This window comes from Oncorhynchus clarkii, chromosome 5 (assembly GCF_045791955.1).
Source record: "Oncorhynchus clarkii lewisi isolate Uvic-CL-2024 chromosome 5, UVic_Ocla_1.0, whole genome shotgun sequence".
Classification (NCBI taxonomy): Eukaryota; Metazoa; Chordata; class Actinopteri; order Salmoniformes; family Salmonidae; genus Oncorhynchus; species Oncorhynchus clarkii.
Window position 1 is genome coordinate 70,329,601 of NC_092151.1, and position 24,396 is coordinate 70,353,996.

General features: G+C 44.9%; 1 protein-coding gene across 1 annotated transcript; it reads left to right on the forward strand.

The window, feature by feature from the left end:
* LOC139410195 (leucine rich repeat containing 52) lies at positions 1 to 24,396 on the forward strand. The gene is made up of 2 exons (XM_071155658.1): positions 1 to 649; positions 24,068 to 24,396. Exons 1-2 carry the CDS (start codon positions 1 to 3, stop codon positions 24,394 to 24,396), a joined length of 978 nt encoding a protein of 325 aa, XP_071011759.1.

Genomic DNA, 24,396 nt, shown 5'->3' on the forward strand with positions numbered 1-24,396 from the left:
ATGCGTCTCCTACCCGCTCCAAGCGCTCACTCTCTCCGGCTACTCTTTCTCTTTATCTTCGTGATGGGGGTGGCCCCTTCCCCGGCTCTTACAGCAGGCTGCCCTGACAGGTGTGTGTGTGACGACCAGCTGGTGGTCCAGTGTGCCGGGCAGGAGCTCACCCTCTTCCCCAACGACCTCCCTCTAGCTACCCGCCAACTCATCATCTCCAACAACCGCATCGGAGAACTTCCAGCATTGCAACTCAACTACCTGTCTGATCTAGTATACCTGGACGTCAGCAACAACACCCTGATGGAGATCTCCGAGTCCACCTTCGGGAATCTCCGGAAGCTGGCCTACCTTGACCTGTCCTTCAATACACTGACCCAGATCGAGGACCGGACGTTTGGACCGTTGTCTAGCCTTGTGATGCTACGGCTAACAGACAACCCGGGGCTAAGTGAGATCCACCCGGATGCGTTCTCAGAGAACATGGCTCTGCAGGTGCTGGATGTGAGCAGGAACAACCTGACGACGCTGAACATCAGCTCTCTGATTGCCCTGCCCTCTCTGCGCTCCATGGGGCTCAGTGGAAACCCCTGGAGGTGTGACTGCGAGACGGAGGACCTCTGCCTCTGGGTCCAAATAGAAGGATTCAAGTTCCAAGGTAAGAATGGGGATGGAGAGTACAGGGGGGCTTTGTGTGTGCGAGCATGTAAACCACTGTACAGAAAGCGGGATTCAAGTTTGGGGATTTAAGTGGTTCTGTTTGTTTATAGAATATGGGTGACCTGTGCCAGTGTCTTGCTCATGTGCTCCTATAAATGTCACTTTATTTGCCTACTGTCTTTAATTCAGCTGCAATAAATGTCTAGCTTGACAGATGTTCAGAGAAAGTGCAGTCCTAACACTCAGGTGGTGTAGATGGATAGTTATTAGACCTATAGCTTAGACTGTTGACCTGCACTGTGTGTTTTGTTGTTGTACCATTCTGGCGAGTAAACAGGCAGTTGTCCTCTGCTGGGACGTAGAGCCAGAGATGCTCCAAGGTCTTATCACTGCTTATCGTCACATCAACTCATTTAGCTAATTTGATGGTGGGCGCTCAGTCAATAGTCCCTGACTGACAGCCCACTCGGGGACGCCAGCACTGTTTTCACAACACACACACACACAGAGTCAGAGCTAGAGCCTGAGCCAGGGTGAGTAACATCACAGGAGCACAGGGATTGGATTGGAAGTCTCAATGATCAGAGGACTTCCACACCCCATACACAGACTCTCACTCGCTCCCTCTCCCACTTTACTCTATCACTCACTCCCTCCCTCTCTCTCTCCTCTCTCCCTCCTCTCTCCTCTCCCCCTCCTCTCTCTCCCTCCTCTCTTTCCTCTCTCTCCCTCCCTCTCTCTCTCCTCTCTTCCTCCTCTCTTTCCTCTCTATCTCCCTCCCTCTCTCTCCCTCCCTCTCTCTCTCGCTCCCTCTCTCTCTCCCTCCCTCTCTCGCTCCCTCTCTCTCTCCCTCCCTCTCTCTCTCCTCTCTCCCTCCTCTCTTTCCTCTCTCTCCCTCCCTCTCTCGCTCACTCTCCCACTTTACTCTATCACCCCCTCACTCTCTCTCTCCTCTATCCCTCCTCTCTTTCCTCTCTCCCTCCCTCTCTCTCTCCCTCACTCTCTTCTCTCTATTTCTTACACCCTCTCCTCTCTCCCTCTCCTCCCCAGTCTTTCCCTAGCTCCCTAACCTCCACCTGTCCTTCACATCACACCAATGACTCTCCCAAAACTCTGCAGATATGCAGACGTTTTCATCCTCAATGTCTATTGAATTTCCACACTATCTTTGCCAAGAAAGCAGAACTGAGAGGAGGCCTACAACGACACCATCGCTTCTCCTGTCAGTTAGCCTCCTCTCAGAATAGGATCCTACTGATTTAGGTCTACTAAAGAGAATAGAACATGTATAATAGCCCTACTCACAGGAGGATAGTAGTCTAATTACTGGCACACAGATCAGTGGAGCATCCCACCATCCATCTACTATGTGAGAATACCACTGTAGCCTTCATGAAGAGCGTTGAGCATTTTGGTACAGGGGCTTGTCGGTGTTCCAGATTCAAGCCTGAGAGGCCAGGGTAGAGTTACTGACTAAGTCCACCATCAGTGTCAGCACAACTCTCTATCTGTATCTGTGCCATTGGTTCTCTCCTCCACATCTCTCATCACTCCTCCTCTCTTGTCGTTCTTCTTTGACCATTCACCCTCCACGCAGCTGCATCAGGTCCTGGTTACAGGGAGTTACTGGTACTTTGAACTTGACCAGACACCATGCAGAGAAAGAAGGGATGAGATATTGTTTTTATGTATTTTAGCATCTCTCCCTTCTCTCTCTCCCGTAGTATGGGATTACATGGATGTCTATTGATATTGCAGCCATATCCATGTACACTAACCAGAGTGACAGTCGGAGGAGAGGGAATGGGGTCAGGAGAAGAGGGTGCGTGTGTGTGTTTGTTAGCGGTTGGTGTATGCAACTGTGTGTCTTCGTTGTTTAAGATGTCTCATGTTATGACTGCAGGGCTGAGAGTGTAATGTAAAGAGATTCCCGGTGTCTTTAGCTCGTCCTGTGAGTGTGTGTGCATGTGTGTGCGTGTGTGCATCCGTGCGTGCGTGTGTGTTCCACCTGGGCTCCCCATCTTCTAGCACGATTAATCAGAGCCCATTCAGAATTTGTCCCTTCCCCTCTCCTCCCCCTTATCTCACTACTGTATGCTATGAAAGGGATTCATCACGCTAGCATAACAGATGTGAAGTAGCTAGCCAATTATACAGTGACGTCACCTTCCCTGAGAAGCCTCGGCCAACCAAGAACATGGTTAGCACGCTGCTTGGGGTGTATGTTGTGTTTTTGTGAACGAGGGTTCACGTTGCGGATTGGCCGTACAGGGATAGACTCGTGCTACACTTGCTGAAAGGAGAAGGCTCCCCAACAAACTTTATTTAGTGTGTTTGAGTGTGCATGCGTGCATGTGCTCGCATGTCTGTTCTTTGGTGGAAAAAGTACCCAATTGTCATACTTGAGTAAAAGTAAAGATATCTTAATTAATAGAAAATTACTCAAGTTAAAGTGAGTCACCCAGAAAAAAACTACTTGAGTAAAATTCTAAAAGTATTTGTTTTTAAATATACTTAAGTATAGAAAGTAAATGTAACTGCAAAAATATACTTTAGTATCAAAAGTAAAAGTATGAATAATTTCATATTCCTTATAATAAGCCAATCAGACGGCTCAATTTGGCTCAAATGTGAAAAGTACATTATTTTCTTTAGGAATGTAGTGAAGTAAAAGTAGTCAACAATATAAATAGTAAAGTAAAGTACAGATACCCCAAAAAAGGACTTAAGCAGTACTTGAAAGTATTTTTACTTACTTTACCCCACTGCGTGTGTGTAAAGAATGTGTCACTTGTGTCCGTGTTAACATGTATTGACACAACCAGCCAACAGTCACAGAGTGCCGATGGGGAGAGAGAGAGACCGTAAATCCATTCATTATGATCAGCAGTCAATGATACCTTGAACAACTACATACATTATTAACCAGATGGAACAATCTTTGGATTCCCTGCATTGTTCAATATTTTATTCTTTAGAGTCTAAGACGTTGGTTGCTAAGCTGACATGTGGAATTGTTTAAGATGGTCATACTATGGATAATTTAGCTAATTGGTTTGGAATTTTAGGACCCTTTTAGGTATAAAAAAATATATAGAGATTTTGGTCTTTACTACTAAAGCCCATAGAAACGCATTGAATACATGCAGGTAGCCTGGCGGGTAGGAGCGTTGGGCCAGTAACTGAAAGGTTGCTAGATCGAATCCCCGAGCTGACAAGGTAAAAATCTGTCGTACTGCCCCTTGAGCAAGGCAGATAACCCACAGTTCCCCGGGCGCCGAAGACGTGGATGTCGATTAAGGCAGCCCTTCGCACCGCTCTGATTCAGAGGTGTTGTTTTAAATACGGAAGACACATTTGTGTTGAATGCATTCAGTTGTACAACTGACTAGATATCCTCTTTCCCCTAACACATTCATTAATGGCAAAAGGGACAGTTACAAAATAAATCATAAGAAAAAAGGTTTTTAAGCGGCTGTCCTAAATCTTAGAGATATGAAACAACTCAGGAAATATATATACACTACCGTTAAAACATTTGGGGTTACTTAGAAATGTCCTTGTTTCCCTCCATTAAAATAGCATCAAATTGATCAGAAATACAGTGTAGACAGTGTAGACATTGTTAATGTTGTAAATGACTATTGTAGCTGGAAACGGCAGATTTTTAATGGAATCTCTACATAGGCTGACAGAGGCCCATTATCAGCAACCATCACTCCTGTGTTCTAACGTCAACAGTGAAGAGGCGACTCCGGGATGCTGGCCCTCCAGGCAGAGTTCCTCTGTCCAGTGTCTGTGTTATTTTTCCCATCTCAATCTTTTCTTTTTATTGGCCAGTCTGAGATATGGCTTTATCTTTTCAACTCTGCCTAGAAGGCCAGCATCCCGGAGTCACCTCTATACTGTTGACATTGAGACTGGTGTTTTGCGGGTACTATTTAATGAAGCTTCCAGTTGAGGACTTGTGAGGCTTCTGTTTCTCAAACTAGATACTCTAATGTACTTGTCCTCTTGCTCAGTTGTGCACCGGGGCCTCCCACTCCGCTTTCTTTCTATGTGAAGGGAGTAGTGCACAGCATTGTACGAGATCTTCCGTTTCTTGGCAGTTTCTCGCATGGAATAGCCTTCCTTTCTCAGAACAAGAATAGACTGACGAGTTTCAGAAGAAAGTTTTTTGTTTCTGGCCATTTTGAGCCTGTACTCAAACCCACAAATGCTGATTCTCCAGATACTCAAACTAGTCTAAAGAAGGCCAGTTTTATTTATTTTTTAATCAGGACAACAGTTTTCAGCTGTGCTAACATAATTGCAAAAGTGTTTTCTAATGATCAATTAGCCTTTTAGCTAATTAGCTAATACAACGTGCCATTGGACACAGGAGTGATGGTTGCTGATAATGGGCCTCTGTACCCCTATGTAGATATTACATAAAAAATCAGCTACAATAGTAATTTACAACATTAACAATGTCTACACTGTATTTCTGATCAATTTTATATTATTTCATTGAACAAAAAATTAGATTTTCTTTCAAAAACAAGGACATTTCTAAGTGACCCCAAACTTTCGAACGGTATTGTACATATGACAGCTTCGCACACTCTTGGCATTCTCTCAACCAGCTTCACCTAAAATGATTTTCTAACAGTCTTGAAGGAGTTCCCACATATGCTGAGCACTTGTTGCCTGCTTTTCCTTCACTCTGCGTTCCAACGCATCCCAAACCATCTCAATTGGGTTGAGGTCGTGTGATTGTGGAGGCCAGGTCATCTGTTGCAGCACTCCATCACTCTCCTTCTTGGTCAAATATCCCTTACACAGCCTGAAGGTGTGTTGGATCATTGTCCTGTTCGAAAAACAAATGATAGTCCCACTAAGCCCAAACCAGATGGGATGGTGTATCACTGCAAAATGCTGTGGTAGCCATGCTGGTTAAGTGTGCCTTGAATTCTAAATAAATCACAGACAGTGTCACCAGCAAAGCACACCCACACCATCACACCACCTCCTCCATGCTTCACGGTGGGAACCACACAGTCCTGATTCATGCAGTCCCTTCTGAACAGTTGATGCTGAGATTTGTCTGTTACTTGAACTCTGTGAAGCATTTATTTCGCTGCAATTTCTGAGGCTGGTAACTCTAATGAACGTATCCTCTGCTGCAGAGGTAACTCTGGGTCTTCCTTTCCTGTGGTGGTCCTCATGAGCGCCAGTTTCATCATAGCTCTTGATGATTTTTGCAACTGCACTTGAAGAAACTTTCAAAGTTCTTCAAATGTTCCGTATTGACTGATCTTCATGTCTTAAAGTAATGATAGACTGTCGCTTCACTTTGCTTATTTGAGCTGTTCTTGACATAATATGGACTTGGTCTTTTACCAAATAGGGCTATCTTCTGTATACCACCCCTACCTTGTCACAACACAACTGATTGGCTCAAACGCATTAGGAAGGAAAGCAATTCCACAAATGAACTTCTAACAAAGCACACAGTTAATTGAAATGCATTCCAGGTGACTACCTCATGAAGCTGGTTGAGAGAATGCCAATAGTGTGCAAAGCTGTCAGCAAGGCACAGGGTGGCTACTTTGAAGAATCTCAGATATAAATATATTTTGATTTGTTTAACACTTTTTTGGTTACTACATGATTCCATATGTGTTATTTCATAGTTTTGAGGTCTTCACTGTTATTCTACAATGTAGAAAATATTTAAAATAAAGAAAAACCCTTGAATGAGTAGGCATGTCTGTAACGGCAGATCTCCTCTTCGTCTGAAGAGGAGTAAGGATCGGACCAAGATGAAGCGTGGTAAGTGTCCATAACTTTAATCAAAGAAAGCACTGAACACTGAGTACAAAAATAACAAAAAGAAACGTGAAGAAACTAAACCGAAACAGTACCGTGTGGCGACAAACACTGACACGGAAACAAACACCCACAAACCAACAGTAAAACCCAGGCTACCTAAGTATGATTCTCAATCAGAGACAACTAACAACACCTGCCTCTGATTGAGAACCATACCAGGCCGAAACACAAACCAAACATAGAAAAACAAACATAGACTGCCCACCCCAACTCACGCCCTGACCATACTAAATAAAGACAAAACAAAGGAAATAAAGGTCAGAACGTGACAATGTCCAAACTTTTGACTGGTATTTTTTACTTTTGACTGTGTATGTATTTATTTTTACACATACTTAACCCCTTTTTTGGGGTAGGCACAAACTATCTTAATACTTAATACTTCCATTAGTTTATTTTAACCGATACTGGTTACTTTCAGACGAGTCTCGTGACACTTGTGTGGGTCGTAGAGCAAAACGGAGAACACCATTTTCGTGAGTGTCTCCCCTTTACATACAGTGGTCATAATAGTTTTAGGTCAAACCGTTCAGAAGTTTTTGTGAGAAGACCGATTTTGGGGGGTGTCTCATGGTCTTACAAACACCGCTCTAACTCTGTCACCTTTCACCGCAGATGCGGAAGTACGACACTGGCGGATGCAGTGAATTGAGACTGATATCTCTAGCTGAAACTGACAGATTTTTTCAAGAATGATGTACCGGTGCTATGTGTGTTGAATATGGTATTATTGTGTGTGTTTGCTCTAACATTCTAAAAGCAGGTCAGGGTCGAAGGTTAACTGTGTAACACAAGTGTATAACACAGAGGCATGGGTTTGTGTGAGAGAGAGTGAGAGAGATGAACAATGAAATAGAAAATGATAGACAGATATAGAGATGAGACAGAGAAATTGAAAACAGATCGAGAGAACAAACAAGGGAGGGAGAGTAAGAAAGCTGTTGCTATCTGACCTTCACTTTCTCATCATTCTTCAACGGAGGAAGGAGGGATCACCGTGAAAGGATGGCGGGAAGGATGAGGCATTGAAATGATGGTGATCTGATTAATACCATAGTGGAGAGTAGAGAGTGTGACGGTGCGCTTGTGTCGGCGTGTGTGTGTGTGTGTGTGTGTGCGTGCGTGCGTTAAGGAATTATTCAGCCTAGTTGATGTGATGAAGAAAGGTCAACTATTCTTAGTCAACCTCTCTCTCTGCCAGATATAGCTGTCTTTCTTCATACATCTAAAGATATGCAGTAGATTTATTTTTTTTACCAAACAATAGAAGTGCTTGAAGTGGAATGAAAAAGTGGCCGGTACTCATTTAAATAATATTTTACAGCCGGTATTCTATAAGAGTTGCTACTGGTGAGCACCAGTCCGATTCAACAACTGGGGTTGACAGAAATGTTGTTTTTAGCCATTTTGCTAAAAGAAGAGCTGTCTTCTTACTTCAGTTCAGCTAGATGACATTTGTTTGGAGGGCAAAAGGGCCTTTTCTCAGAATAAGCAATCAAGAGCATAACCACATCAGTGGCTCTCTCACACACATGCAGTAGTACACAAACACACACAAACAAGCATTCATGCACGAGCACACAGTACAGCTACTCACACACATCCATCCATAATTCGAAGAAATTTGTTCTGCATCGATGAGGTTGGGAGGAAAGATTAAAAACAGAAAGATAAAAGTAGAATCCTCCTCCTCCATAGGATTACCATATGTACACACACACACACACACACAAACACACAGTCATAATTGGGGTGTTATAAATAGCTGTGTTTACAGTCGGAGCAGGAGTCTGCCTTCCAGGTTAATACGTCACAACCCATATCAGCTCTCTCTCTCTGTCTGTCTGTGTGTGTGTGTGTGTGTGTGTGTGTGTGTGTGTGTGTGTGTGTGTGTGTGTGTGTGTGTGTGTGTGTGTGTGTGTGTGTGTGTGTGTGTGTGTGTGTGTGTGTGTGTGTGTGTGTGTGTGTGTGATACTTGAGTATGTTATGAAGTGGTGGGACTTACTCTGTTATCTGACTTCATTGCTGCTTTCTCTGATATGGGACAGATGAGGGAGAGAGTGTCAGTGATTATGTTTCAGGAACGTCATTTTTCCAGCACTCCAGTGAAATGTAAATGGTCTTGTATTTAGCTCTGCTGTGTGTAATAATTTGTCTGGAATGCAGCCGGTGATTTGGCACAGTGCAGCCCAGCTCTGCTATCACACAGCAGCTCTAGGTGTTCAAGCCAATGTGTGCATACTGTGTGTGTGCCCACAAACATGATTTATGCTTGTATGTTAGTGTTTGTGTGTGTGTTACTAGCTTGCTTGCTTATTTGTATGATGAGTGTGTCTGTCCACACATAGAGGCTCTTTGGTTTTACTGCTCAGTGAGTGTCCGTTCGGTTGGTCTAGTCCAACCGAACCGCTACGACTGGCACTGCTCACTCTGTCAAGGTCACACACACAGTAATGGAAGGAGATCATGGTTAACCATCTAAAACTGCTAAAACGTGTGTGTGAGTGTGTGAGTGTGATCCTGAGTCATAGCTGCTTCAGTGTAGACTCAGCAGTATTGACATTACTCTACTCTGCAGCATACACACCCATTTAGCTTTTAGCATACTGTAGTCTGCTACTATACTCAGATGTCCCAGGTTCCAAACCGGCCGTCAGAACTGGAAAAAGGTGGCACACTGACATTCAATTGTATTTCATAAGAGGTGCTGGTACTAAAGCAGTAGGCTATTCGAGGTTATTGTTCTCAACAGCAATCAGCACCAACCCACTCTAACATTTATGGTCAGACAGTCCAGTGTTGACAGTACTTAGACCTCAACAGAACCAATTACCCTTCTAACTCACCAGTAGACCACAATATTCTGGTTGTGACTTTAACTGTTGTTAATTAACTTGGGGTCAGACTTCAGGTTGGGGGTCAGAGGTCAGGGATCAAGGTAATCTGCAACAGTATGAGAGGTGATCAGTCTTGTTATTTTCCTATTATGTATTAAACCAAGCAGTATTGAGCCTGTAGTATTAGTATGGGACTTCAGCTTGTAGGTTTATTCAGGGTCATGTTATGTAACCTTATGCATCTCTCCTATTAGTCCAGTTATTGCTGCTGCTGCTCTGTACTGTGGAGCCAGGAGTTAATTTAACAAGCATTTTAATGACTACTTTAGGGGGGGGGGGGGGGGGGGGGGGGGGGGGCGTGCGTGCGGGTGCAGGTGTGAGTGTGTGCATTACTGCTTTTGGATAATAACCTTGTTTGCTATGTTTTGAAGATGAATTATTGCTCCAAAATTCAAACAATATGACCTCATTACCAGTTCAACATAGACTGTCTGTTGCACTGAACACGAGCCACTCTCAGATGGAGGTCAGCAGCAAGGTATCAACCCAGGGAAATAGAAAACAAAGATCAGCACTGCTCTTATTTCTCCTACTATTTACTGACCTGCTTCCTGGACACACACACATGCAAACACACGCTTGCACGCACATATTCATGCACGCACGCACGCACGCGCACACACACACACACACACACACACACACACACACACACACACACACACACACACACACACACACACACACACACACATAGCCCTGGGACCAAATCAGATCCTCAAAAGGTTCTACAGCTGCACCATTGAGAGCATCCTGATGTTGCATCACTGCCTGTAATGGCAACTGCTCGGCCTCCGACCGCAAGACACTACAGAGGGTAGTGTGTACGGCCCAGTACATCACTGGGACCAAGCTTCCTGCTATCCAGGACCTCTATTCCAGACGGTGTCAGAGGAAGGCCCTAAAAAGTGTCAAAGACTCCAGCCACCCTAGTCATAGACTGTTCTCTCTGCTACCGCACTGCAAGCAGTACCGGAGCACCAAGTCTGGGACCAAAAGGCTTCTAAACAGCTTCTACCCCCAAGCCATAAGACTCCTGAACAGCTAATCAAATGGCTACCCAGACTATTTGCATTGCCCCCCTCTTTTATTCTGTTGCTACTCTCTGTTATTATCTATGCATAAGTCATTTTAATAACTCTACCCACATGTACATATTACCTCAATTACCTCGACAAACCGGTGCCCCCGCGCATTGACTCTGCACCGGTACCCCCAGTATATAGCCTCGCTATTGTTATTTTACTGCTGCTCTTTAATTATTTGTGACTTTATGTCTTATTTTTTATTTTATTTTTTCTTAACTGCATTGGTGGTTAAGGGCTTGTGAGTAAGCATTTCACTAAGGTTATAGTCGGCGCATTTGACAAATAAAATTTGATTTGACTGGTCATTTGAAAGTGGTACACTTCACAGGGCCAGTATAGTATGACAGTGACACTGCTGTCCAGGGGTTAATAGTTATAATAGCCATTCCAGCAAACATTCCAAGAACATTAGCTACAATTCCCATTAAGTTCTAGATAGATAAAACCCTAACATTAGAATGATAACATCCCATCCCATCTTTTTTGATGTTTTAAATGAAATATCCTCGGAATGTTCTCCTAACAGTCACAAAAATGTTGTCCACAACTGTAACAAACAGCACAGAACATTCTGTCACGATCGTTTGTAGAGAAGGACCAAGGCGCAGCGTGATTACAGTTCCACATAATTTATTAAAGTGAAACTAATAAACAAAACAAGAAACAAATAACGAGCCGTGACTACAGAGATGCTACATACACTAACTCAAAATAATATCCCACAACCCACAGGTGGAAAAAAGGCTACCAAAATATGATCCCCAATTAGAGACAACGATTACCAGCTGCCTCTAATTGGGAATCATACAAAATCATTAACATAGAAAAACAAAACTAGAACCCCACATAGAAATAATAAACTGGACTAACCCCCCAGTCACGCCCTGACCTACTCCACCATAGAAAATAAGGAATCTCTATGGTCAGGACGTGACAGTACCCCCCCCCCCCCCCCCCCCCCCCCAAAGGTGAAACCAAAAGGGAGGGTTGGTGCAGGACGAAGAACCCTCTCATCCCGCGGATCCGCCAGCATCGGGGGCGGCTCTGGTGTGGGCCGAAGAACCCGCTCATCCTGCAGATCCAGCCATGGACCCAGGCTGAACACTGTGCCTGGACTGGACCTAGATGCCGAGGAAGGCTCCTGCCATGGAGCGGGACTGGACACCGGCCCTGGCCTGGACATCCGTGCAGAGGAAGACTCCTGCCATGGAGCTGGACTGGACACCGTGTTTGGACTGGACATCGGCTTAGAGGAAGGCTCCTGCCATGGAGCGGGACTGTACACCGTGTTTGGACTGGACATCGGCTTAGAGGAAGGCTCCTGCCATGGAGCTGGACTGGACACTGTGTTTGGACTGGACATCCGTGCAGAGGAGGACTCCTGCCATGGAGCTGGACTGGACACCGTGTTTGGACTGGATATCGGCTTAGAGGAAGGCTCCTGCCATGGAGCTGGACTGGACACCGTGTTTGGACTGGACATCGGCTTAGAGGAAGGCTCCTGCCATGGAGCTGGACTGGACGCCGTGTTTGTACCGGACATCGGCTTAGAGGAAGGCTCCTGCCATGGAGCGGGACTGGACACCGTGCAGAGAAAGACTCCTGCCATGGAGCTGGACTGGACACTGTGTTTGGACTGGACATCGGCGCAGAGGAAGGCTGGACATCCGTGCAGAGGAAAACTCCTGCCATGGAGTAGGACTGGACACTGTGTTTGGACTGGACATCGGCGCAGAGGAAGGCTCCTGCCCCGGAGCTGGACTGGACGCCGTGCACAGACTGTGCATTAGTGCAGAGCAGAGCTCCTGCAATCCCTCGTTGAGGAATGTTCCGGACTGTTGACCGTCGCTGGAGGTTCCGGACCTTGGACCGTCTCAGGAGGTTCCGGACCATGGACCGTCTCAGGAGGTTACGGACCGGGAAACGTTGTTGGAGGTTCCAGACGCCGGAAGCTCCGGACTGGGAACCGTCGCCGGAAGCTCTGGACTGGGAACCGTCGCCGGAAGCTCTGGACTGGAAACCGTCACCGGAAACTCTGGACAGGGAACCGTCGCTGGAAGCTCTGGACTGGGGATTGTTGCAGGAAGCCTGGTGCGTGGGGCCGGCACTGGTGGTACCGGTCTGGTGACACGCACTTCAGGGCGAGTGCGGTGAGGAGGCACAGGACGTACCTGACTGGGAAGGCACACTTGAGGGAGAGTGCGAGGAGCAGGCACAGGACGTACCGGACTGGGGACACGCACTTCAGGGAGAGTGCGAGGAGCGGCACAGGACGTACCGGACTGGGGACACGCACTTCAGGGAGAGTGCGAGGAGCAGGCACAGGACGTACCGGACTGGGGACACTCACTTCAGGGAGAGTGCGAGGAGGAGGCACAGGACGTACTGGGCTTAGGAGGCGCACTGTAGACCTGGTGCGTAGACCTGGCACAGATGGTGCCGGAAGAAAAGTAGAAAAGGACCAAGGCGCAGTGTGATTACAGTTCCACATAATTTATTAAAGTGAAACTAATAAACGAAACAAGAAACAAACAATGAACCGTGACTACAGAGGTGCTACATACACTAACTCTAAATAATATCCCCCAAAACACAAAACCACTATCCAGTTGTGTGGATGATTATCCAGCTGAATGTAACTAAATGTAATCTACATAATCCCCAAAAATAATTATTTATCATGAGAGGGTCATAAACAATAACTAGTAATGCTGAAAGGAAGGTTACAATCTCACCTTTCTTGTAAAAATGTTAACAATTAATGAACATGCACCTGTGGAACAGTCGTTAAGACACTTACAGACGGTAGGCAATTAAGGTCACAGTTATGAAAACATAGGACACTAAAAAGAGGTCTTTCTACTGACTCTGAAAAACACCAAAATAAAGATGCCCAGGGTCCCTGCTCATCTGCATGAATGTGCCTTAGGCATGCTGCAAGGAGGCATGAAGACTGCAGATGTGGCCAGGGCAATAAATTGCAACGTCCGTACTGTGAGACGCCTAAGACAGCGCCACAGGGATACAGGACGGACAGCTGATCGTCCTCGCAGTGGCAGACCACATGTAACAACACCTGCACAGGATCGGTACATCCCAACATAACATTTGCGGGACAGGTACAGGATGGCAACAACAACTGCCTTAGTTAAACTATGAACGCACAATCCCTCCGTCAGTGCTCAGACTGTCCGCAATAGGCTGAGAGAGGCTGGGCTGAGGGCTTGTAGGGCAGGTCCTCACCACATCACCGGCAACAGCATCACCTATGGGCACAAACCCACCATCGCTGGACCAGACAGGACTGGCAAAAAGTGCTCTTAACTGACGAGTTGCGGTTTTGTCTCACCAGGGGTGATGGTCAGATTCGCGTTTATCGTCAAAGGAATGAGCGTTACACCGAGGTCTGTACTCTGGAGAAGGATCTAGGTGGAGAGTCCTCCCTCAGGTGGTACCCTTCCTGCATGCTCATCCTGACATGACCCTCCAGCATGGCAATGCAACCAGCCATACTGCTCAGGAATGTCAGTGTTCTGCCATGGCCAGCGAAGAGCCCAGATCTCAATCCCATTGAGCACGTCTGGGACCTGTTGGATCGGAGGGTGAGTGCTAGGGCCATTCCCCCCCAGAAATGTCCGGGAACTTGCAGGTGCCTTGGTGGAAGAGTGGGGTAACATCTTACAGCAAATCTGGTGCAGTCCATGAGGAGGAGATGCACTGCAGTACTTAATGCAGCTGGTGGCCACACCAGACACTGACTGTTACTTTTGATTTTGACCCCCCTTTGTTCAGGGACACATTATTCCATTTCTGTTAGTCATATGTCTGTGGAACTTGTTCAGTTTCTAGAAACATGGACTGACTGAGCAGAGATTACAATCTGGCAGTGTGGAAGTGGCAGGACTGAGTATTTGTATTGGTCTTGATTATGGAACAGGTTGCAGCTGGTTGGGATCTGCTCTGACTACAGCACACCTGTCTCCGCCCACACACTCACACACACACACACAGAGGGAGAGAGCACTGGGGGAGTGGTGGCAGGTCAATGAGACACCAGATGAGCACTAGAGGGCGTGGCAGGAGCAGATGTGACAGTTGTTTTGTTTAAAATCTATAAATTATTTTACATGAATGGCTATAAATTGATCTCTGAATGTGTTACCGTGATGACACCACTCTCTCCTGCTGCGCTACAATGTAAGGATTTGCAGGCCTGTGTTTTGTCAGTGGCTGTGACGTAGGGTTCAGCCAGGAGTTGGACAGTCGGAAGAACAAATTAAAATGTCGGCCGGAACCGGTACCAGAACCATGCAGGTCCACTAAACAGGGGAATTTAAACAATGTTTCTGCCTCCCAAGTGACGCAGTGGTCTAAGGCACTGCAGTGCTTGAGGCATCACTACAGATCCGGGTTTGATCCCGGGTTGTGTCGCAGCCAGCCGTGACCGAGCGACGCACAATTGGCCCAGCATTGTCCGAGTTATGGGTGAGTTTGGATATCACTAAACTGGGGGAAAAAAGGCCTAAACATTTTTTAAATAAAATATATATATACACTACCAGTCAAAAGTTTGCGCCGAATACAACAGGTGAAGACCAACAATGCAGTTTTAAGAAAATATCTACAAAAAAGTAAGAGAAGAATAACAAATAATTAAAGAGCAGCAGCAAATAACAATAGCAGGGCTATAAACAGGGGTACCGGAACAGAGTCAATGTGGGGGGCACCGGTGTCGAGGTAATATGTACATGTAGGTAGAGTTATTAAAGTGACTAGCATAGATAATCACAGAGAATAGCAGCAGCGTAGGAGGGGGGGGGGGGGGGGGGGGCAATGCAAATAGTCTGGGTAGCCATTTGATTAGCTGTTCAGGAGTCTTATGGCTTGGGGGTAGAAGCTGTTAAGAAGCCTCTTGGACCTAGACTTGGTGCTCCGGTACCGCTTGCCATGCGGTAGCAGAGAGAACAGTCTATGACTAGGGTGGCTGGAGGCTTTGACAATTTTTAGGGCCTTCCTCTGACACCGCCTGATATAGAGGTCCTGGATGGCAGGAAGCTTGGCCCCGGTGATGTACTGGGCCGTGTACAGTCGTGGCCAAAAGTTTTGAGAATGACAAATATGCCCCAGTTTCTATGAGGGCAATTGTCATGCTGATTGAGTTCAAATAACAGACTGGAAGCTACAAAAGGTGGGTGGTGCTTGGAATCATTGTTCGTCCTCTGTCATCCATGGTTACCTGCAAGGTGCGTTTATATGTATTCTTTTGTTATTTTGTATTCAGTGTTCAGTCAGAATAAATAATATGAACACATACCACGCTGCACCTTGGTCTTCACCTTCTTCCTCTGAATGCCATTACAGCCCAGTCATCTTGGTGTATGTCAACTTCTGACCCACTGGAATTGTGATACAGTGAATTATAAGTGAAATAATCTGTCTGTAAACAATTGTTGGAAAAATGACTTGTGTCATGCACAAAGTAGATGTCCTAACCGACTTGCCAAAACTATAGTTTTGTGGAGTGGAGAAATTTGTGGAGTGGTTGAAAAACGAGTTTTAATGACTCCAACCTAAGTGTACGTAAACTTCCGACTTCAACTGTATGTTGACAACCTGCAATGCCTGGTTCTCAAGCCAGGTTTTTTATACTCTGCACCACCAGGAAAGCTCTACTATTTTTTCAGTATATAGCCATGGCAGTATGTTCAATCAGGAATTCATTGTTTCTGTTTTAGCCTTAGACATTACTAAACCAGGGAAATACTGCTAACTGGGTTATTCACCATCCCTTTATATGCTGCATACTTCTGGGCACATATTTACAAGGTATCCAAGACTCTGAGTGCGGATCTAGGGTCACTTTTGCTTTTCAGATCCTAAAAAATAGAACAGGGGCGTCAAGCGTCTCAAAGTAGGGATTATATCGGGTGCATAAAAAAGTGGAACAGTCCATTTTTACAAAGTTTTAATTTTTTTTATGTTAGTCTAAATTCTGCATGCTATTTGGTTAACAACATTGGACAAAACTATAAACGCAACATGTAAAGTGTTGGTCCCATGTTTCATGAGCTAAAATAAAAGATCCCAGAAACGTTCCATACGCACAAATATCTTATTTCTCGCTAGGCCAATTGTACGTTGCCCCATGGACCTCCCGGTCGCGGCCGGTTACGACAGAGCCTGGGCGCAAACCCAGAGTCTCTGATGGCACAGCTGGCACTGCAGTACAGTGCCCTTAACCACTGCGCCACTCGGGAGGCCCTAATTAACCTTATTTACATAAGTATTCAGACCCTTTATTCAGTACTTCTGAATACTTTCCGAATGCACTGTAAATATAACATTTTCTAAATGTTGTTGAAATTTCCTGTGAATCTCCAGGACAGCTGAAAATGTGTATTGCGTGAAATCAATGGAATATTGTGTTTAACCTAAAGCAAATATGCTATGAATGTCATAAAAACTGACTTATTTGGAAATTGTGCTACATTGGGGGAATGTTCTGTAACATCCCAGACAACTCCCATAACTTCACTCAATATTCTGGGAACCTTAAAGAACTTAGACCAGGTGTTCTTTTTAAAATATATATTTTATTTAATCTTTTATAAACAATACAAAACATATACATACAAACGGCAATACCAACTATATCTCACCTTCCCAGACCCACAGGCGCACACACCCCCATCTCAAACTGCACCATTTCTTTTCTCTCCATAGCACAAGGACTTGAAATATTGAAATGATAGATCATTCCATTCTTCCATTGTGTTAAGATTGATTCATTTCCACGTTTTTAATATACGTTTTTTCAAGATGAGTGAAGAGGAGGATCATCCAACCCATCGGGTATATCCTTACATTATGTCTGATGTATAATACAGTCTATACATTAGTTTATACTGGACTAAGCTTACATTTTTGTTAACTGTAATTTCGTTAGTTATGCTGCAACTTTCCCTCCATCTTGTGCCAACATCAGTTATTTTTAAGTCTTTGTTCCAATAGTTCATGTTTTTTTCTAAGAGATTGTCAGTTGGATATGCTCTCTGCAAGGTTTTCTATGTCTTCCACATCATATGAACACCCTTTTCTGACTCAAATAGGATTTACTCAAGGTTGCTCTGATGTCCAAAAGATTTCAAATCAAAATGTCATGATATGGAACTTTTAAGTTGCATATATTTGAGACTATCTACATTGGTCAGTTCGAAAATGACTTTTGAGTTCTGTCATGGAAATAAATGTACTTCCTGTTACCAAGTCATTTTATGGTTTCTATGCCTTTAGTTTTCCATGTGGACCAATTTATAGGTGAATTCTGAAAGCTATCCAATGATTGTTCCATAAAGTTGTGTTTTTCGGAAATGATTTTGGATCTTGTAGAATAGGTTTCATTTTCTTCCATATTGTTATAGTGAAATGTGTTGTAGGAACGTTCTTGTAACATCAGGTGAATGTTTTTTGCACCCTAAAATAAACATTATAGAATAATCTGCACAACTGGACAGTTTTTGTGTTTTGGGAACATACTGTATCCTTTGCGATGTCCCCAGAAGGTTCTCACCAGACTGTTCCCACAACCTAATGAGACATTCTGGGAGCCTTTAAAGAACAGATTAAATGGGTTCTAGGAATGTTCTTGCAACATCAGCACCACTAAACACTTTTTGTCTTATGAGAACATTTGTTGAGACCTAACGAATGTTCTAAAAACTTTCACAGAACCAATTATGGTTTGCTAGATGAGTCATGTTAATAATGATACTACAGGGCTGAGGGGACAGGTGGCTCCTCCTGGATTGTATAGATAAAACATGTATGTAGATTGGTGTACAATCCAGTCTGGATGTGAGTTTCTAATAAACACGGCTTCTACTTCTACTTCTACTCAGGGTCAGCCATCCAACCATACTATGGTAATGATGATTAATAGTATAGTCCTGTCACAGCTTTCCAGTAGGGTATGAGTAAATTGAGGCCCTGGAAAGATGACTCTCTCTCTCTCTCTAACCTGTGCTGTGGTTTTCAATGGTGTTAAGATAGAAGAGGAGTCCGACAGTCACTCTAACTGATGTTGTGTTTTAGCAGTAGTATGGAGTAGCTGAAAGCCTCTTCAGTGTGGGAGCTGTTGTATAAGTCAGTCTCCTCATGGTTGTGTTATAAAGAGAGATACTGACAGTGAAGCACCCACAGTGGTTTGGTTCATTCTCTACGTGGGCAGAGATTGACAGAGAGAGAGAGAGATTGACAGAGAAAGCTAGACAGACAGACAGACAGACAGACAGACAGACAGACAGACAGACAGACAGACAGACAGACAGACAGACAGACAGACAGACAGACAGACAGACAGACACAGACAGACACAGTGACAGACAGACAGACAGACAGACAGACAGAGAACTATACAGAAAGAGAGAGATGAAGAGACAAAGAAAAACAGACAGAGGGAGATAGCCTGAAACAGACAGTGGACCATCCATTCTGGGGCGTCTGTTTGTAATGAAGATGAGATGGGCCGGTTGAGTGGTGGCTGTTATGTGATGTGATGTGTGGATGGGGGTGGGGGTAAGGGGGCACAGCAATCCCGTCTCCCCTAGGGCTGAAGCAGGCGTGTGCGTGCATGCAAGAGATGACGGGTTGTCAACGGGACAAGGCCCCTCACAGATTATGACAGAGTGACGCGAGGGACAGCCAATGTGATCTAATACACACTGGAGAGAGCGAGAGAGATGGAGAGAAAGAGGGATAGAGAATGGGAGAGGGGAGGGAGAAGGAGAAAGGGGATGAGATGAGCGAGAGGGAGAGAGGAAGATCCATAAAGAGCCGATGTGAGTGCAGGTTTTTGCTCCAGCCAAAGAAGTAACCCTGCAATGGATGTTACAGTTACATTATTATGTCAATCATCTGATCGGTTCACAATCAATAACAAGTTGCGGAATGACAAAGGACCAAAACCATACCGTGAGCTTCAACTACTTGCTCCTGGCCAACTGAGCTGAGTTGGTCTACCTCGTATTTGTCTGTGTGCCGGGGCAAGGTAAGGACTAAGCACATCCTGCCTAATCAGAATAAGAACTTGCATAATGTTGCCTAGCTAACTCAACGTCATCATGTGCCAGTCTATTTCTGCCCAGACAGGCAAAGCTTAGGTTACAATCCGTGTCTGATCTGCTTTGTCGGATCCTGACCTGCATTAAACTCAGAGCAAGTCCCTGACACATACATACAGTGCCTTGCGAAAGTATTCGGCCCCCTTGAACTTTGCGACCTTTTGCCACATTTCAGGCTTCAAACATAAAGATATAAAACTGTATTTTTTTGTGAAGAATCAACAACAAGTGGGACACAATCATGAAGTGGAACGACATTTATTGGATATTTAAAACTTTTTTAACAAATCAAAAAATGAAAAATTGGGCGTGCAAAATTATTCAGCCCCCTCAAGTTAATACTTTGTAGCGCCACCTTTTGCTGCGATTACAGCTGTAAGTCGCTTGGGGTATGTCTCTATCAGTTTTGCACATCGAGAGACTGAATTTTTTTCCCATTCCTCCTTGCAAAACAGCTCGAGCTCAGTGAGGTTGGATGGAGAGCATTTGTGAACAGCAGTTTTCAGTTCTTTCCACAGATTCTCGATTGGATTCAGGTCTGGACTTTGACTTGGCCATTCTAACACCTGGATATGTTTATTTTTGAACCATTCCATTGTAGATTTTGCTTTATGTTTTGGATCATTGTCTTGTTGGAAGACAAATCTCTGTCCCAGTCTCAGGTCTTTTGCAGACTCCATCAGGTTTTCTTCCAGAATGGTCCTGTATTTGGCTCCATCCATCTTCCCATCAATTTTAACCATCTTCCCTTTCCCTGCTGAAGAAAAGCAGGCCCAAACCATGATGCTGCCACCACCATGTTTGACAGTGGGGATGGTGTGTTCAGCTGTGTTGCTTTTACGCCAAACATAACGTTTTGCATTGTTGCCAAAAAGTTCAATTTTGGTTTCATCTGACCAGAGCACCTTCTTCCACATGTTTGGTGTGTCTCCCAGGTGGCTTGTGGCAAACTTTAAACAACACTTTTTATGGATATCTTTAAGAAATGGCTTTCTTCTTGCCACTCTTCCATAAAGGCCAGATTTGTGCAATATACGACTGATTGTTGTCCTATGGACAGAGTCTCCCACCTCAGCTGTAGATCTCTGCAGTTCATCCAGAGTGATCATGGGCCTCTTGGCTGCATCTCTGATCAGTCTTCTCCTTGTATGAGCTGAAAGTTTAGAGGGACGGCCAGGTCTTGGTACATTTGCAGTGGTCTGATACTCCTTCCATTTCAATATTATCGCTTGCACAGTGCTCCTTGGGATGTTTAAAGCTTGGGAAATCTTTTTGTATCCAAATCCGGCTTACAGTATCTCGGACCTGCCTGGTGTGTTCCTTGTTCTTCATGATGCTCTCTGCGCTTTTAACGGACCTCTGAGACTATCACAGTGCAGGTGCATTTATACGGAGACTTGATTACACACAGGTGGATTGTATTTATCATCATTAGTCATTTAGGTCAACATTGGATCATTCAGAGATCCTCACTGAACTTCTGGAGAGAGTTTGCTGCACTGAAAGTAAAGGGGCTGAATAATTTTGCACGCCCAATTTTTCAGTTTTTGATTTGTTAAAAAAGTTTGAAATATCCAATAAATGTCGATCCACTTCATGATTGTGTCCCACTTGTTGTTGATTCTTCACAAAAAAAATACAGTTTTATATCTTTATGTTTGAAGCCTGAAATGTGGCAAAAGGTCGCAAAGTTCAAGGGGGCCGAATACTTTCGCAAGGCACTGTACACACACACACACGCACACCTGTCCAATCAGAGATATTAGACAGCTGTCCTCAGCTACAACCTCATGGCCTTGTTGAATATAGGATGCATTTCGGTTGGATATGAGAGATGTCCTTGATTAACCATTTAAATATATCCAGTTTATATGGAAGAGCTGATTGTGGATTTACACTATAATACATGCTACATGACTAGCGAGGGCTACAGATATGACACTGTTAGTGCTGGGGGTCAACTCTACAGTTAGTCTCTCTCTCTTCTCCTCTCCCATACTCAGCCAGGTCAAACGTGATACAAGACAGTATTCAACGTCCGTCCATGTCTGAGGACGTTGGGAGATGACGTGGAAACTGGCCACTAGGGACAACAGTGAGCGCTATTATCCTCAAGTGGGGGTGGGGGGCATAAGCATCTGCCTCTGATTCCAAAGGTTGTGAGTTTGAATCCAGCAATACAAAAGCTGTTTTTTATATTTTTGTTTTTAGCCTATCCCAAACATTCTGCCCAGGCGCAAAGCTGAGGTTACCCTCCATGTCTGATCTGACCTGCTAACCTTAAGAATGTGGAGTTAATGCCTAAACTTAACCTTAAACACGTTGAGATTTGACATTCGGAACAGCTTCTAAATTTGACATTTGAGAAAAATGGATCAACGTCTAATTCTGACTTAAGATTATGAGAGCTGGTAGCACATACTATCATAGACGAATATTTGTTAATCTCTCTTTCTGTCTCTTTCTTGCTCTCTCTCTCTCCACCATTCACCCCCTCCTTAAGACCTCTGTCGTTATTGGAAGAGGAGTGCAATTTAATTAACATCATTAACAGTATGAATCCATCAGTGCCCCGTTCACAGCCAGACACACACACACACACACAAACACACACACACACACACACACATATGCATACACATACACATACACATACACATACACACACACACAGACATGAACACACGGACACATGCCCTCAGGCACGCATATGCACACACACACTTTAATGTCTAGGAAGAAGAAAATAACAGTTCTCTGTCTTCTTTTTTGGAAAGGACAAGTAAATGCAATTCAACATGAGAAAGGGATAGTGGAGGGAGGAGAGATGGAGGGAGGAGAGATGGAGGGAGGAGAGATGGAGGGAGGAGAGATGGAGGGAGGGAGGGGGGTTGAGAGAGAGATGAAATTATTAGGCAGTGCATATCCAGTTCTCTCTGCATATCCAGTCTTCCTCATCTGACACCTTCCCACTCTCTCCCTCACCTCTCTAGGAGGATCAGCCAGTGACAGAGGTGACCCAGTCTGTAGGGTCTCCTCTCTCCTCACACATCACTGTCTGTAATGGTTTGATTTGACAGAGGTGATCCAGTCTGTAGGGTCTCCTCTCTCAAAACACACATCACTGTCTGTAATGGTTTGATTTGACAGAGTTGACCCAGTCTGTAGGGTCTCCTCTCTCAAAACACACATCACTGTCTGTAATGGTTTGATTTGACAGAGTTGACCCAGTCTGTAGGGTCTCCTCTCTCAAAACACACATCACTGTCTGTAATGGTTTGATTTGGCAGAGGTGACCCAGTCTGTAAGGTCTCCTCTCTCCTCACACATCATTGTCTGTAATGGTGTGATTTGACAGAGGTGACCCAGTCTGTAGGGTCCCCTCTCTCCTCACACATCATTGTCTGTAATGGTGTGATTTGACAGAGGTGACCCAGTCTGTAGGGTCTCCTCTCTCCTCATACATCATTGTCTGTAATGGTTTGATTGACAGATACAGTGGCAATGGCAGCAGCCTCTTAGCCCCTTAAGTTGTGATGAGCAGTAGGAGGAAGTCAATTATACACACTGATTTAAGGTCAGAAAAAAAATCTAATGACGAGAGAATAAGAGCGAGAGAGAGAGAGAGAGAGAGAGAGAGAGAGAGAGAGAGAGAACAAGATAAAGAGCAAGAGAGAACTGGTGTTTAATTTGTCTCTGCTCATTTTCATCTTTTTTTTAATTAGAAGCCAGCTGTTAACAGATGCCAAGAGAAGGAAAACAACACTATCTGTCCTTGGAGATGTCTTGTGTTTCTATGAAGGCTGGTCAAATGTGTGTGTGTGTGTGTGTGTGTGTGTGTGTGTGTGTGTGTGTGTGTGTGTGTGTGTGTGTGTGTGTGTGTGTGTGTGTGTGTGTGTGTGTGTGTCCTAGATGTGTCCCAGACCTGCATTACCCTGAGGAAATCTATAGTGTCTACAGATCATTTGTCACTAAGGTTATTACAGCTTTGTGTGAGTGAGTGTGCTGCATTGTGGTCATTTCTATTATTTCCCCCCTCTCTTTCCCTTCTACGTCCAACAAGCTCTATTATTTCCCCTCTCTCACTTCAGAATTAGACGTGCATCCATGTTACTCAAACTTCAAATGTCGTAGTGGTTAAGTTTATGCATTAACTCTGAATGGTTAAGGTAAGCGTTAAGGTTTGGGATAGGCTTAAAACAGCTTTCTATCCCTGAATTCGAACTTGCAACTTGCATCCGATAATCCCTGTCCACAACGCTCTAGCAAAACCAAAACCTACTTGAAGGTAACAGCGCTCACTGTTACCCCTATTGGCCAGGGGCACTAGGGAAGGAGGGATTTTCTTCCGACAAGGGTCAGACAGCTAAATCTCTCTTTTCTCTCCTTCTCCTGAGATGGCTAACTCTTTCTTTCTTGTCTCTCCCCCTCTCTGTAGACGAGGGCCAGACAGTGTGCCAGGGGCCTCCAGAGCTGTCTGGGCAACGGCTGGCTGAAGTGGGCATGCAGCTGAGGGCAGACTGCCACCAGGGCCTGGGCTACTGGGACTACCTGTTCTTCATCGCTATCGGCTTCGTCATCTTCAGCGCCGGCACCGTGTCGGCATGGGTGATGGGTGTCCTCATGGTGCTGTACGAGAGATACAACAAGAGAAAGGGGGAAGACATGGACAGTGATGACGAGGAGGAGAGACATATGGGGGGAGGGATGATGGGGGGAGGGAATCAGGGGAATGGGGATGTGAATAAGCCTTGCATGCAAGTGTGA